The sequence below is a fragment of the Misgurnus anguillicaudatus genome, chromosome 23 (genome assembly GCF_027580225.2).
Source record: "Misgurnus anguillicaudatus chromosome 23, ASM2758022v2, whole genome shotgun sequence".
Taxonomy (NCBI): Eukaryota; Metazoa; Chordata; class Actinopteri; order Cypriniformes; family Cobitidae; genus Misgurnus; species Misgurnus anguillicaudatus.
This window is the reverse complement of record NC_073359.2, coordinates 19,770,554-19,788,206: the sequence shown is the minus strand read 5'-3', so window position 1 is coordinate 19,788,206 and position 17,653 is coordinate 19,770,554. Positions and strand designations below refer to the sequence as shown.

At 38.7% G+C, this 17,653-nt stretch overlaps 1 protein-coding gene across 2 annotated transcripts in view; it reads right to left on the bottom strand.

The window, feature by feature from the left end:
- ncanb (neurocan b) overlaps positions 1-17,653 on the bottom strand; it is a 229,684-nt gene that overhangs the window by 95,023 nt on the left and 117,008 nt on the right. For both annotated transcript variants that reach the window (XM_055218762.2, XM_055218761.2), the window contains exon 8: positions 14,839-15,945. In XM_055218762.2, coding sequence (XP_055074737.2) covers positions 14,839-15,945 — 1,107 coding nt within the window. The remainder of the gene's footprint in view (positions 1-14,838; positions 15,946-17,653) is intronic.

Here is a 17,653-nt window from a genome sequence, read left to right as displayed (position 1 = left end):
CTGTTAAAAATTTTGCGAGGTGCGCGTCAGGCTATGCAGAGCTACGCACAGGCTACGGATAGACTGCGCCGTAGTTACGGCGTACGGCGTAGAACCTACGCACGACTATAAATCTCCCTTTAAGAGTAGGGCTGAACAATATTTCAATATCAATATATCTTGCAGTATAAAATTTGTAGATAACGGTGTTATGGTTTCTAAACGCATTTCCGATATTTCGATATACATTACGGCGTCCTGTGGCCGTTCACATATCACGTGTAAAAACGCATGTTAAACGCGGGTCAAGGCGCAACTTCCCTATAAAACGCGTGGCGTCTTTTTAAGCAACCATGAGCCTTTTTAAGTTTTATTGGCATATGATAAGGTTTCATTGGCAAATTTATTTTTTCAGAGGTTTGTATTTGGTTCAGACATCCATTGTAGGCATTCTTGGCAGTTTTTCCTGAGGCATTTTTAATATGCATACCGTTATCGGATTTATACCGTATCGACCGAAATTAAGAAGTTTATCATGATAAAAATTTGGGCATATCGTCCAGCTCAAGTTAAGAGGTCTTTAATAGTGCCAAAAACTGCATTGATGTTGTATTGTTACATTGTTCTCTGATTTCTACAGTACATAGAAGGTATGTGGCTTTATTATGTGCAAAAAATGATCCAGAAACAGTTTTACATGTCCATTCGCAACCCTAGGATTGGTCCTAGAATGAAATGGTCTATTATTACCTTATTTGAAAGGGTCATGAATAATAACGTTAAGCTTTGCTCTGATTGGCTGTTTGTCATAGCGGCTCATTTAAGTAGCTCGGTGTGTGTGCAAACAGACTTATGTTTGAGCCTAGTGATAATTTTGTGTGATTTTTTTCAGTATGGACCTGCAAAACGTAACTGTGAGTTTACACCAGATGCGAGTTCAATGATTTGTGCGAGTACAAAGTCAATGCAAAGACGCAATCAGACTTGTCCTGGCGTGGGGCGATGCGAATGACGCAATATGGGCGGCGTGTTTGCCACGAAAACATGTGCTATTTGCTTCAAACGCATCTTCGATAACTCGAAGATATTCAACTCGAGTGAAAAATCTGCATGACACAAAATTAAATCCCAGAGTAATCTAGAGCGAGTAACACGATGCCTCGCGTTTGGTGTGTATGTAGCATAACGTCAATAGTAGAGCTTCAGCCAAAACATTAGCATATAGCATTAACTAGCATGTAGTGCTAACTTCGTCAGAAAGGTGCAGTGGTAGACGCATTTTCTTGAATACAGCCATAGTTGTTACGTAGGCAACGTAGGTTTAACTGGAGGAAATGTACTAATTTTTAATTAGCAAATGATAAATAATGACAGACAACCTGACAGTACAGCATGTTTTTCAACTCAGCAGTCATAACTTTCAGCGTTGTAACAACATTGTAATTAATTTAATGTGTAATTTAATGTTGGGGCATACATTATGACTGTAACGTTTCAGTCATTATTTCGAGAGTCTTTTGCATGAAAGAGGTTTACAAAAAATAAGGAAATAATCGTGTTTGAGGCTCACAATAGGTCAGAACTCTTATTATGCATCTATGCCTAGGTAAATGCAGTTTTTTATTCTATCTGACATTTAAAACACAAAAGTATACACTGTCAGAAAAATGGTCAAAAAGTGGTCCCTAGATGTCTCTGGGGTGGTACCCTTTGCAAAAGTACACCTTTTCATCTTAAAACTTCATAATAATACCTCAGAGGTACATATTGGTACCAAGTGTATACATATCTGTACCTAAATGGTATATATTAGGACCTTTGTAAAGGGTACTGCCCTAGTGATAGCTAGGGACCATTTTGTCTGACAGTGTAAATTAGATTTACAACTGGTATGTTCTTATTTACAGTCCCAAAGCATTTAAAAAATCCACCTTTAGGACTCGTCTTCTGAATTCTGGATACGACTTAAAGGACAACACCACAGTTTTTTAAAGGTACTGCGGAGGATTTTTTTTTCCGGGGGGGATCATCAAGACTATTGGTCCTCCTAGTTGTCAATCAGGAGTGTTGCGCAATTGCATTTTTGTTTAAAAAGTGGAGAAGGCGGTTCTTTTCCAAAATTCGAGAAAATCTTCCGCTATACCTTTAATATTTTACTATGTTCTTACCTCAACTTCGATGAATTAAAGGAATAGTCTACTCATTTTCAATATTAAAATATGTTATTACCTTAACCCTTTAACTGCCAGCTCAACCAAACGGTTGAGCACATTTTGAGTCCCTATATTTTTTTGAGAGGAGTACCTTACTTAACTCAAGCTGATTGAGCCATCTCTACTATTTGTGTAAGATATGTTTTGCCAAAAAAATCCACTAGATACCAATGTATCAATCAACAGCACTTGTCACAACACAAATCTTGTTATGTGGATTTTAGAAAGAAAAAAATCACTTCTGTTATATGAACTGTTCTTGTTGAAATTTTGCAAGGAAACCATATTTTTTTGACATATTACACTGTAAGAGCCCTAACTTTACAAAATTATGTAACTTGGTGCCATGAAAAAACTTTTATATGTTTTGAATAATTTTTCAAAAACATGCTCAACCAAACGGTTGATTTGTCACTTAATGGTAAAAGTAGAAAAGCTAGGGTAATGTTTTCAGATCATCCATTTCTGCAGTCAGAGTGTACTATTTGCTATGAAATATAAATTTCTGATCATTCACAGCTATGAATATGACACAGCTATTGTTATTTCTTATTTAATATATTAAGATCATTTCTTAAGTATGTATTTTTGCCACTTTTGGATATTTTTTTTAAATAACTATAATTAATTCATATAATTAATGTATGGAAATCATAATGACTCATTAATTAATCAATAATTACTTCTTAAATGATGTTTTAAATTGTTTGAAGGATTGTTTGCAATGTTGGCTTACTCTACACAGCATTGCTGGTTTACAAATAAATGTTAAAGGGGCCATGTCACAAGACTTTTTTAAGATGTCAAATAAATCTTTGGTGTCCCCAGAGCACATATGTGATGTTTTAGCTCAAAATATCATATAAATAATTTATTATAGCATGTTAAAATTGCCACTTTGCAGGTGTGAGCAAAAATGAGAAGTTTTGGGTGTGTCCTTTAAAATGCAAATGAGCGAATGAAATGCAAACACCGATGACCATGATGGTGGTTAGTTGAAATTGAAACTTAGTTTTGCTGTGAATTATTTTCTCTGTCTCACCCTCTCTGGATTAAAACACTGGAAATGGCAGTGCTGTGGTTGGAAAGTGCAAATTAAGGGGTGGTATTATTATAATAAGGGCTCCTTCTGACATCACAAGGGGAGCCACATTTCAATTACCTGTTTTTTCACATGCTTACAGAGAATGGTTTACCAAAACTAAGTTACTAGGTTGATCTTTCTCACATTTGCTAGGTTGATAGAAGCACTGGGGACCCAATCATAGCACTTAAACATGGAAAATCTCAGATTTTCATGCTGTGACCCCTTAAATTTATCTAAAAAAAAGACAAAAAAAATTATTTTGCACTACCAAACTTGACAGTGTGTTTCTTAAATCATAAAATACTAATATGCCATTGTATTACTATCTTTGGCCTTCTTTTATTTTAGGTTTTAAATGCAGAATATCCTTATTTTTGTTAATTTTGGTCATTTTTATTGCAAAAAACATGAAAACATGTCATGTCCTGCTTTAAAATGAAAACCTGAAATATTTTAATATGTTATACTTCAATAAATAAAGAAGATTTAATATACAAAACCATTTTATTTGGATTATGTTTGTAAAAAATTAGTATTATAGTTCATATTTTCTAATTTCCATAGTATGTGTTTGAATTCCTTTAAGTGACATATCAACCGTTTGGTAGAGGCCGATTTTTAAAAAATTATGGGATGTGTTGAAAAAAAATACATTGATTGTGTTAAGTGGTGACATAAGGAGATAAGAAATGCAAACAGTTAAAGGGTGGCAGTTAAAGGGTTAACTAAGAATTGTTGATACATCCCTCTATCATCTGTGTGCGTGCACGTAAGCGCTGGAGCGCGTGGCGCGCCGCGATAGCATTTAGCTTACGCCATAAAATATAATAAGGTAATATAAGGTAATAACATATTTTAATATTGAAAATGAGTAGACTATTCCTTTAATACATACCTATTGTCACGGTGTGTAAACACCAAATAATGAAAACAAAAGAGAACCCAAACGCAGACACGAGATACAAAAATATAACTATGATTTATTTACAAATAAACTTAAACACCCACGAGGGGGTAAAAACATAAGGGAACAAAAACACTGTGCTGGAACACAAATCAAACAGAACACGAGAAAACTCGGATTGGAAAACTGGTGAACATTAACACAGAACTTACAACAACGCACGCACACCACACAGAGAACACAAGGGCAATATAAAGACACCACATCAATGGGGAACAGGTGAACATAATTAATCACTTAAGACATGATTACATAAGGGAGTAGGGTAAAAGTGACAAGACACTGGGAATACGTGTTACACAGATATGATGTGAATACACACGTATTCCCACATAAAACAATGCTGCCCTGGTCCTGCCCTCTGGATAATAACCAAGGTCAGGCAAGACCATGACAGCCACAAAACACTGGGGAACACGTGTCACACAGATATGATGTGAACACACGTGTTCCCACGTACACACACTGCTGCCCTGACCTTGCCCACAGAACATAGACCTGATCTACACTAAGGTCTGGCAAGATCACGACAGCAACAAGACACCGGGGACATGTGGCAGCCACACACACAGAATGTGATCTCACATGTCCCCACACAGAACATGATACTGCCACGGTCCTGTCAGATGCACTCAGACCTACATCTAGCACGGATGTCTGACAGGACCATGACACCTATCTTTTTTCAATGCGTCCACTTTTCTTTGTACAGTGCCTCGTGAATATGTTAGCATTTAGCCTAGCCCCATTCATTCCTATGGCTCCAAACAAAGGTTTTATTTTGTGCCACCATACTTACTCATGTAACTACTCATGTAACAGTCTTTATATAGGGAAAACATGGAAGTGTTTGGTGGCTTCTAAATTTATTCCTGTTTGGAGCCATAGGAATGAATGGGGCTAGGCTAAATGCTAACACATTCACGAGGCACTGTACAAAGATTAAAAGAGCACGCATTGAAAAAAGATAGGTATGGATTCATTCGTCTAAGTTGAGGTAAGAACATAGTAAAAAAATGAAAAACTGTGGTGTTTTCCTTAAGCCGGGTAGTTTCGGCTGTTTTGTCATCTGCCAGGCAAAAACAACAAATTACTAGATTTGAGATATTATTCATGCTCATAGCACAATGGTGGAAAGTCAAAGTCACATGTCAAAGCTTAATAGTCATGTTTATGTGCAATAATAACAAAGTTGCTAGCATTGTCAGAGAGGTGCAGTGGCAGACGCATGTTCTTGAATACAGACATAGTTGTTAAGTAGGCGATGTGGATTTAACTGATTTTCAATTAGCAAATGATAAATACTGGCAGACAACCTGATAGTAGTACAGCATGTTTTTTGAAAACATTGAAATGCTTCTGCTCTAAGAGAGCTATCTGACATTTCGATGTTTACAGTTCCTTCAGTTCACACACATAACAAACATCACGGTTCCTGATACAGCTACACGAGACCACCCATCGCATTGTGTGGGTGGTGAAACAGTAAACAAACGATCTGAAGGAGGGGGTGATGTTGCCTAAAGAGAGCCTGGCAGCTTGGTTAGCTGCAAGTACAACTGCTAGCTTGTCGACAAACAGTAGTAGAGTTCTCTGCTCACATGATCAAAGCCCAACGCAACACGCTCGGCTTCCAAGGGGACGCGAAGGTGTGTTGAAAGCAATCGTGCTTGCTTTCTCACCTCTGTTTCGATCATTATCTCTGCTCAACTATGCTCTTAGGGCTAGCGTGAAAAACTTAGATTTGTGACATATGCAACATTTGAAGTGACATCTTGTGTGCCACCGCGGCATCATGGGGATAACTGCATTTTGAGCCAAGGGAGAAGGTTCAAAGATGTTACTTTATGCCTAAATTACAATTTGTGGATTTTTTTTGAATAGATGTTAGCTTTGAAGCCATCAATCTGAGCCTTTTATAAAAATTGAAAAAATTTACCTGAAGCAGATCCTTAGTGCATAGTAAAAATTATAGTCACTCACTTTGGCACACACCAAAAAGTCCTTCATTGAGTCAGCAGCACAGATTAGGCTTGTAGACGTTTCTCCTCACTGAATTTACTACTTTGATCATATATTCATAGTGTATTACCTTGTAGTCAGAATCATCCGTCTGAAGGAGCTTAAGGATAATAACTCGCAGGTATTCAACTGTCTGTCTAAACGCCAGATTGGGCTTCATAATTTACAGTCTGACAGTTTGCAGACTGTATTTCTTGCTCATGGTTTTAAAAGCAGCAAATGCATCTGACTGTAGATATAATGGAGTTAGGCCCTGTGTCCATCAAAGCATATAAAGCGTTTCTTCAGCTGATCGCTTTAGTTTCTATACTTCTGTTTTGTTGATCTGTTGCTGTACAATGCACCAGTTGGTTGGTGTGGTATTTGTCCCGCCCCTTCTCCACTGTGATTGGAAGACTATGTGAAAAGTGACATTGACCAGCTTAGCCTTTCAATCAAAGTTGAACATTTGTCAACATGGAAAAAACTGCGAGCGCTGATGCTTAGCTCGGACATAAACCTTACCTTCTGTTTTTAAAAGTGCAGCACTAACATTAAAAACAGTTAAAAACATACAGGAAAAATGCTTTGATTGACATGGGGTGTCAGTACCTGATCCGTGCCGCCTGCACGATCCATTCTGCGCATGCGCATAATTGCGTAGTAGAAAACGTCACAATTTCACTGTGCGATTGGTACCACGCATGCGTTGAAACACTTTACGGCCAAGCATTACAACTAGCAGCATATTTTTGTAGCCTATACTTTTGTGTAGTTCACAAAGACTCTTTTTAATAAACATATTTAAATTAAAACTTGTCAATGATCCAAAACCGCGTAGCAGGGTTTTTTTTAGTTCACGACAAACTATGAATTCCCGTTGTGGCCAATCCCCCCAAAAAAAGGAGTTAGGCTACATGTTACATTAATATACACCGTTTGGAATGAAGTACGAGTTCTTCCGTTAATGCAAATCTCTAGTCTCAACACTCTGTGAGATTTGATTTTTATGTCATGTCATTTACATTGAAGACAGAGGTCAGCTGTAATGTCTCCGACTATGTATAGGGAGATAAGGGTTCGAATCTAAAGAGATGTAAAAGCGTCTGCTAAATATTATTTAACTTTAACAGTTGCAGGTGAATACGAGAGTAAGGTGCAGTCTATGTGTAATGCCGCGAAAAACGGCACTGACGCAGCGCCGACGGATCCACAATTCATTTCGGCAACGACGTCACCCATTAAAAGTTAATGGGAAGCGTTACTGCTTACGTCCCCGTGTGAACGAGATGTGTAAGTCTTTTTGTATTAGGATGTTCTTACATAATATCAATATTACGGAGCACGCCAGTTCACCCATTGGACAAAAGAAAACTTTTAATACAGTTCACCGGTGTTCTTATATGACGCATTTTATTTTTTTTAATATAAACTCTGGTTGTTTCGCATGCGTAAAACAGATCAGGTAAGGTCGTAAACCGTTGTAAAACACATTGAGCTTCTGCGCATGTGCAAAATTATAAACAGTATGGATCGTGCAGGCGGCACGGATATGGTTGCAAGGCCCCATGTCAGTACGCTATCACAAGGCACTTTGTGTTATTGTCACGAAATATTTTATTTATTTATTCGTGTTCATGGACACAATTTTCCCTTTTTTTTTGTGACGAATGTCTTTTTCGTGACACTCATATTGTTTTTTGTCCCTGAGCATCGACTATTGTCGATTGGGGTTAGATTTGGGGTTTGGGTTAGGATGTCAATTTATGTATTGGTTTTTCTTTTTTTTTGATAACCATTGTCGCTTGGTGTTGGGGTTAAATTTGGGGGTGTGGGTTAGGATGTCTGAAATGTAACAGAAAAAGTCGTTCTAACCCCAAGTGACAATAGTAAAAATATAGAAAATAAAGAGAAACCAATACATAAAATGACACAAAAAAGAAATTTGTGCTCGTGGACATGAAAAACAATATACAGAAATTGAGAATGAGTGACACGAAAAAGACATTTGTGGTCCTTGACACGAATAAATACTATTTACTATAGCACGAAAGGTATGTGGCTTATGATGCTTGAGAAGCCTCAAAATTTAAAAGTAGGGGTTTTAATTAAGTGTGCATTTTACATTAAAAATTATCTACAATAAGCAACAAAATTATAGATTAAAAAAACAAAAAAAATCTATACCTTCTCAATAAATAAATAAATAGATTACTTAATAAATTACATTATTATGTATTGTAAATAAATAAATTAAATGACCAAAAAACAAAACCTAACATTTTTAATAACTTCTTAATATTTATATAGGTTGTTTTAGTGGAAGTTGTGTGTGTGATGAGTGGATTTATGAAGAATGTACTGTATGATGAGGAACTGTGTGTGTATGTGTGTGTGATGAATGTGTTTGTAACAAAGAAATTAGTGAGTGTGTGATGAATGTGTGATTGAGACGAGTGTGTGTTTGTGGGCGAGTCAAATGAGTGTGTGAAAGAGAGATGAGTGAGAGTATGAATGTAATAAATTTATGATGGGTTTCTGTTTGTGACAACTTTGTGTGTGTATGAGAAAAATGTGAGTGTGTGATGAATGTGTGTGAGGTAGAGCGAGTGTGTAATGAATATATGTGATAAGTTTGTGTGTGATGAATGTGTGTGTATAGTTTGAGTGTGTGTGTGTGTAGACTGCACCCGTCCGTCCCTCCAAGACCGATGGACTTGTCCGCTTCCACTCGCAAACAGCTCCAAGCCATGTCAACCAGAGTGATGGAACAGCGCAAGACGCACAACGTTCCCTTCCTGTCTCATCGCAATGTGATGTGCTTCCCCAATTAAGGGCAAGCCGATCTAGTGCTGGTGTTATGACTACCGTGACGGTGGCTATTTTTCAAAAACCACTTCTCTGATGCCTAAAAGGCCTCAGGGGAGCGGCAAAGAACAGCGGTCTCTCCGCCGGCACATACTTGATTAAAATGCCTTCTGAACTTCCACCTGCACTAGGAAAAGAGGACAAGAGGACTCTCTTCATGCCAAGCTTGAAAGCAGGCAGGGTGTTACGAAAATCTTTCCTCTCGTTTGCTAGTTGTATTGTCTGTTTGGGATTGAGAGCAGTTGCTGAAAAGGGTTGATGAGCGATGCTGTTGTGTCTGTTGCCATGCAGTCTGAAGTTCTTCAAGGCTTTGCTACATTAAACATTTAAAGGCCCTGCTGCGACTGTTCATTCAACAGACAGATTGAATTTGATCTTCAAAAACAAATGCTCAAATCTATCTTACTGTCATTTGCATGACGATCTGTTATTAAGCTTGATTTCTCCAAAAACTTTATGGGCTGTGTGTAAAAGCAAAGCAGGGTTCGTACAGATATTGTCTAATGAAATTCCAGGACTTTCAAGGACTTATCAAGCACCATTTTTTGGGTTTTCAAGGACTACAAATCAGAGATGTATTTTTACAAACATATTCTTTATTTACCTTAACCTCTGAAAAGGAGCATGCATGAATAAAAAAATAAAACAAGATGGTACAAATTAAGTACAGTAACTGAAATCTGAAGAAGATTGCTCAAATTAAGTCCAAAGAATTTCAGCCCTCCAAGTATCATTGTTTCGTACCCAAGGATCCAAGACTCCTGATGATGTAGTAGGTTGAGGGTTCTGCAAAAGAACATGTACAAAGGAAATTATGGCAAATTTATTCAATTATGGATATCTAGCAAGGATGCAGTATTGGTTGTAAAAGTTCAAGTAATTATTTTATTGCATTCTAATGACTAGTTTGGACTAAAACTATTTTTATATTTTGTAAGGATTTTTTATTTAATTCAAACTACAATTACAAGTCCTTCAAAACACAATATACCACCAGATTGATAGAGAGATAGATTGATATTACCTTTGTGAAATTAATGTTTTGTACAAAAGAAACGTTTGTTTTTTAGGCCACTAGGAGGTGCTCTAGCCTAGTCATTATGCTTTCATTGATCCGTTTTCCATAGATTTATAGATTTTTGAATATTGGATGACTCCATTTCATTTTTTATCACAGATTAGGGCAAATATATATTTTATGTACTATAATAAATTAATATAAATTAGCACTGAATTAACATACTTAAATATTTTCAGCATTAATTTACTTTATTTCTTGAAGACTTAAAAAACACGCAAACCATATAGTAACAATTATATAATTATAAGACAAAATGTTTCTGCTTTTAATTCAACTTAGTTACAGCTATGACTAGATGTCCTTGTCCATATTAAGAATTTTCTGGCAGTTCACGTTAATTTCTTCTATGAATTCGTTTTTGAATTTCTATGCGAGAGCGCCCTCTGGCTTCGAGTATGAATGAAACATACACTGCACGTGCACATTTACAGCGCTCCGTTCACATAATTTTGGATACAAATAAAATGATCACACACACAAACAACAACAAAATGCTTACCTGCTGCTTTGAGACAGTGGGGGTGAAATATTCTCGGACGGATGTTGATCCAGTGCGGCCAACTGCATTGACATGACGCTCCCCTTGCATGTGACTCTTCAGCGCCGACTCGCCCATGTTTGAAATTTCGAGAGATTTGCTGCATATTTTACACTGTGCACGATGAACACTTTTTGGATCCTCAAGGAGCCAATTTTTATATACCTCCTTTTCCAGCCATGCTGGATTAAACTTGCACTTCTTGTCTCTTACCATTCGGTAACCGTGCTCCACGTGAGTGACGTCAGAACGAGCAGTTAATGAGATACGTAAAGTGGTAGGGGAGGAGGGGCAGCGCTAATTTCGATTAAAATAAATGTTTTTGCATTTTATTGAAAAAAAAACACTTTAAAATTATTTTTAAAATCTATATATTGTCTTTGAATAATACCAGCACTTTTCAAGTACTTCTTCATAAATATGGCTGTTTTCAAGGGTTTTCAAGGACTTAAATTTAAAAAAGTCAAATTCAAGTACTTCAAGCACTTTAAGCACCTTGTACGAACCCTGGCAAAGAGAAGCTACGGTAGCTGCCACAGGACAAACATGTTGTCATCTGAGACAACATAGGGATGAAATATGCTCTTTAGAGCAGTTTGTCCATTTAGGGCTACTGTAGAAAGGCCACTTAAAGGTCCAATGTGGGTTTTTAGTGGCATTTAGTGGTAACATTGCGAATTGCATCCAACCTCAATTTCAAAAAAGCAAAGAGAAGCTACGGCAGCTGCCACAGAACAAACATGTTGTCATCTGAGACAACGTAGGGACGAAATGCGCTCTGTAAAGCAGTTTGTCTGTTTAGGACTACTGTAAAAACATGCCAGTTAAAGGTCCAATGTGGGATTTTAGGGGCATCTAGTGGTGAGATTGCGAATTGCAACCAACCTCAATTTCGAAACGCAAAGAGAAGCTGCGGTAGCTGCCACAGGACAAACATGTCGACGTCTGAGACAACGTAGGGACGAAATGTGCTCTGTAGAGCACTTTGTCTGTTTAGGGCTACTGTAAAAAAAAAACAGTTAAAGGTCCAATGTGGGTTTTTAGAGGCATCTAGTGGTGAGATTGCGAATTGCATCCAACCTCAATTTCAAAAAAGCAAAGAGAAGCTACGGCAGCTGCCACAGAACAAACATGTTGTCATCTGAGACAACGTAGGGACGAAATGCGCTCTGTAAAGCAGTTTGTCTGTTTAGGACTACTGTAAAAACATGCCAGTTAAAGGTCCAATGTGGGATTTTAGGGGCATCTAGTGGTGAGATTGCGAATCGCAACCAACCTCAATTTCGAAACGCAAAGAGAAGCTGCGGTAGCTGCCACAGGACAAACATGTCGACGTCTGAGACAACGTAGGGACGAAATGTGCTCTGTAGAGCACTTTGTCTGTTTAGGGCTACTGTAAAAAAAAAACAGTTAAAGGTCCAATGTGGGTTTTTAGAGGCATCTAGTGGTGAGATTGCGAATTGCAACCAACCTCAATTTCGAAACACAAAGAGAAGCTACGGTGGCTGCCACAGGACAAACATGTCGACGTCTGAGACAACGTAGGGACAAAATGCGCTCTGTAGAGCAGTTTGTCTGTTTAGGGCTACTGTAAAAAAAAACAGTTAAAGGTCCAATGTGGGTTTTTAGAGGCATCTAGTGGTGAGATTGCGAATTGCAACCAACCTCAATTTCGAAACGCAAAGAGAAGCTACGGTAGCTGCCACAGGACAAACATGCCGTTGTCTTAGACAACGTAGGGACGAAACGCGCTCTTTAGAGCAGTTTGTCCATTTAGGGCTACTGTAGAAAGGCCAGTTAAAGGTCCAATGTGGGATTTTAGGGGCATCTAGTGGTAAGATTGCGAATTGCTACCAACTTCAATTTCGAAACGCAAAGAGAAGCTACGGCAGCTGGCACAGGACAAACATGTTGTTGTCTGAGACAACGTAGCGACGAAATGCGCTCTGTAAAGCAGTTTGTCTGTTTAGGGCTACTGTAAAAACAGGCCAGTTAAAGGTCCAATGTGGGATTTTAGGGGCATCTAGTGGTGAGATTGCGAATTGCAACCAACCTCAATTTCGAAACGCAAAGAGAAGCTGCGGTAGCTGCCACAGGACAAACATGTTGACGTCTGAGACAACGTAGGGACGAAATGTGCTCTGTAAAGCAGTTTGTCTGTTTAGGGCTACTGTAAAAAAAAGGCCAGTTAAAGGTCCAATGTGGGCTTTTAGCTGCATTTAATGGTGACATTGTGAATTGCTACCAACTTCAATTTCGAAACACAAAGAGAAGCTACGGTAGCTGCCACTGGACAAACATGTTGTCGTCTGAGACAACGTAAGGATGAAATGTGCTCTGTAAAGCAGTTTGTCTGTTTAGGCTAACTGTAGAAAGGCCACATAAAGGTCCAATGTGGGTTTTAGTGGTATCTAGTGGTGAGATTGTGAATTGCAACCAACCTCAATTTTGAAACGCAAAGAGAAGCTACGGTAGCTGCCACAGGACAAACATGTTGTCGTCTGAGACAACGTAGGGATGAAACGCGCTCTGTAGAGCAGTTTGTCTGTTTAGACTAACTGTAGAAAGGCCACTTAAAGGTCCAATGTGGGATTTTAGCTGCATTTAATGGTGGCATTGTGAATTGCAACCAACCTCAGTTTCGAAACGCAAAGAGAAGCTACGGCAGCTGGCACAGGACAAACATGTCGTTGTCTGAGACAACGTATGGACGAAAAGCGATCTATAGAACAGTTTGTCTGTTTAGGGCTACTATAGAAAGGCCAGTTAAAGGTTCAGTGTGGGTTTTTAGTGGCATCTAGTTGTGAGATTGTGAATTGCTACCAACCTCAATTTCGAAACACAAAGGAAGCTACGGAAGCTGGCACAGGACAAACTTGTCGTCGTCTGAGACAAGGTAAGGACGAAACCCGCTCTGTAGAGCAGTTTGTCCATATAGGGCTATTGTAGAAACATGACAGTGACTTCCATGTAAGGACACCCGCGGTGTATGTAGATAAAAACGGTTCATTCTAAGGTAATAAAAACAATACAGTTCATTATGTACACTCTCAGAAAAAAGGTACAAAAGTTGTCACTGGGACAGTACCCTTTCAAAAAGGTACACATTTGTACCCAAAGAATGCATGTTAGTACTTCAAAGGTACATATTAGCAGTTCAAAGATACATATTTGTACCTAAATGGTACATATTAGGACCTTTTTTAAGGGTACTGCCCCAGTGACAGCTTTGTACCTTTATTTTTGACAGTGTAAGGTCTTTATAAACCACTGATAATATGGTTATGTATATTATATTGCATTGCTGTCAATAAATCCTTTAATCCTTTAATTGATTCATCCTATTTGTCCTTGTATACTTGCACATTCTTTGTAAACTTAAGGATGCACCATTGTTGACATTCATTCCATGAATACCGAATCATGTTTGCTTAAGTGCAAATCTAAGGTCTTAGACGGCATTGACACCCACCCAAAGAAATCGACTGCAGTGATGGGAGTTGAGTGTATGTATACGGAAAAATTTTAAACATGCGTATAGACTAAAGAGAGACTGGAGTCAATTACTGAACACATCTGCTGGCTTCTGTCAACATTGATTTGTCGTAGGCTAAGATCTCTGCCATACGCTGGCTCTCTAATTGCACTGCCCCTAACCCTGTAATTACTCTGCTATAGCTTCAGCAGGTCTTTCCACCAGCGCTTTTACACTAAGCTTAATGGGTGTTAAAGAAAAAATACAAAGAGAATGATAACAGTACAAAAGACAGATAAGAAATAATACATACAGTATAAACATATTGTAATTCATACCATTAGTGAAAAGTGACAAGCATGCAACCCATACTCGAGTATGCAAGTCGTGAACACATACACACCCGGAGCAGTGGGCAGCTATCCCAACGCCCAGGAGCAATTAGGGTGAGGTGCCTTGCTCAAGAGCACCACAGTCGCAACCCACCGGCCGTGAGACCCGAACCGACAACTCAACAAGCCAGATTCTAACCACTAGGCTACAACCGCCACAGTTGCAATCATTGTAATGCTTATGCTTAGATAAGACAAAAATATCAAACCATAGCAGAATAAAGCAAAACACAAATTTACCTGAGTTTCTGGAGGAAACGTTTTCCCAGTCAGCATCGGTTTTGTTCGTGGTATCTTTTCCTGGACTTCCTGTAGTCCCGAACAACTGGTCGTCTGTAGGAATTTGTTCTGAAGTTTCCCAGCCATGAACCAACACAAATGACTCGGATACTCCTGACCTGGACTCAGCCACGTGGGAAGCATCCGTTGTAGCAGGGCTTGTCGGCTGAACTGTATTACTCGTCATCGGAGGTTCAGATTTGGTCATTGTTGTGGTAGGAACAGGTGCTTGTGTTGAACCTTCTTCCTCTTGAACCACAGGTAGCCACGTGCTGGAAACCGCTGGATCTGTAGTGCACAAAATATCTTCAGTGGTGATGACATCACCGGACGGGGTGTTTTCAACGGTGAAGGGGTTTTTCAGTTCACCCTGCTCTGAAACGGCAGCTGTCGTAACAGGGTTTGGTGTGGTAGCTTCATTGGAAGTGTCTATTTCAGGTGCAACGGTCAAATTTACGCTCTGCTTCCTTTTGACAAAAGGCACATTTATTTGGTTGGAGGGATTGTGTTTGCGCTCCTCAACCTGCCGATGGACATACACGATTTCACCCTTGGCTTCCGCAACTGTGCTAGGGGGTTCAGATGAACTGGATTCAGCAGTAGGTTGAGTTGTTTGAAGGCTCATAAGCTCCCATCTGACAGTGGTCTCCAGGGGTACGCTGTGGTCGCTGGAGTGGTCAGTTTCTTTCATTTGGCTGTCAAGGATGAACGGTAACTCTTTCCCTCCACTCCCCTCAGCTTCCTTTCCATCCTCTGCAGATAATCGCAACGGAGTGCCTTTGGGAACCGGATAATTGTCCTCATTCAGGTCTTTTCCTTCCCCAGAGAAGTTTTCAGGGTTGTTCTTGGAAATGGGAATGGTCATGATCTCCAGCCCTCCTCCTTTGGCTTCCATCGGACTGCTGGTTTGAAATACCAATTGCTCATTATTGCCTGGAGTGGTGAACTTAGAAGCTTTTAGAGATTTTGGCATCCATAGCTGTTGAAAGGATGCGGCACCAAAGTTACTCTTAGACGTCAAGGGATTCGAAGAAACGGTCGTGTCTGCTATTCCTGATCCGATCGCTCCTGTGGGCATGACAACACGCTGTGATTAACAAAATGAGGGGAGGAGATCATTTCATTTAAATGTATGTTTAATTAGCGTGCAAAATATGTTAACTCCCACCCCAGAACTACGGTAATTAACTTTAATGCGAGTAGCTCCGTATAGAACAGTCATTATTTATCCTTCAATCCCCTGGAGATATCCAGCAATTAATCTATCTTAAACCTATCTAGATGCGTTTCCCAGAAAGCTACAGTGACCCCTGTTTTCTTCCCCGAGGGTATTATTTGACTCCTGCGTGAAAGCAAGGCAGAAATTTACATTCGTTTTGAAAGCAATACAGGTCCAAATGCTCTTTACCGTTACATTGCATACATATTTTCTAACACTGCTAACTTGTTAATCAAACATGTGTCAATTACATCGCAATTGCTAATAAATCTAGCAAACATGGACAGAATAATACATTCAAATCTTCACGTAGATTCTGTACAGAAGCATTTACAGTAAGTAAAAATGCTGCTAGCAGTGCTGTCATCATTATTAATACGTGTTCAAAGGCATCATAAAAGCACACTGCAGCTCTCAGTGCTAAACTAATCCTTAATAGAGCAAAAAAGGACGCCGGTCACCATGACCAAACGAATTGTTCCCTTGAGGTATGGTTCAGTATTTTTTTAAAGACTGGACATAAAGGCTTTTTCTGACAGGCAGAAAAATGTTTTTCTGTGCCTGACTAAGATTAGAAATCGGATTCAGATCTTTTTTTTAAACACTTATACATTTACATTTATAAATTTCATGGGAATCGAACCCGTAAGCGTTGTGCTGCTAACATAATGCACTCTACCATCTGAGCTACAGCTTTTTTATTTATTGTAGCACTACAGACGTAAATAGTAATACTGTAAGTCGAATCATATTGGACGTAGTGTATTCATTAATGCCTTTGTACCCTTTCTCAATTCAGCAGCGCAGTGAGATGTCATAATATATAAAGGCAAAGACAAATTTTGTAGTTTTCTGTCCTTCCACGCTAACATCTGCACTCAGTTATTATATTAGAAATTTTCTTGACATCATGCTGACGCTTCCATCATTACTAAAGCAGCCAGATACAGCATGCTGACTGGACTGTCTAAACCTATAGCGCAGATCTCATCACTTCAGTCCAGACTGATCAAATTCAAAGACTAAAATGGATTTGCGCGCAGTGTGAACAAATCCTGTGACCTTATAGACATTACACTTTGTTCAAACAATGCATTTTATGTTTAAGTATTTATCGTTATGTTTTTGAAATGGATAATTTAGATATCTACTCTGATACGACATCATGTGCCTTAAAGGCAACAAGCAGTGTTTAGCATTTTAGTCATGAGAATAGGTATTCACAGACCATATGCTCGGTACACACAATGAAATATTTAAATAACTATGAATTATTCAGGACGCTGCTGTTGCGCTGTCACATGAACGTGGTGCAATTTACATAACCAAGTAATTGAGCAATTAATGATATGAATAACTAATTACTCTCCGCAGTCACGCGACTGTAGCGGTATTAAACATTTACAGCTGGTGTAAAGAAACAATAAATTAAATTGATTATATCAATAAAAGACGACATGATATAACAATGGGAAACTACCCATTGACATTTATTTGGAAACTTAAGAGATTTAAAAATGCCGCTGCTAATGTAACATGTTAGTTTAGTGACCATAT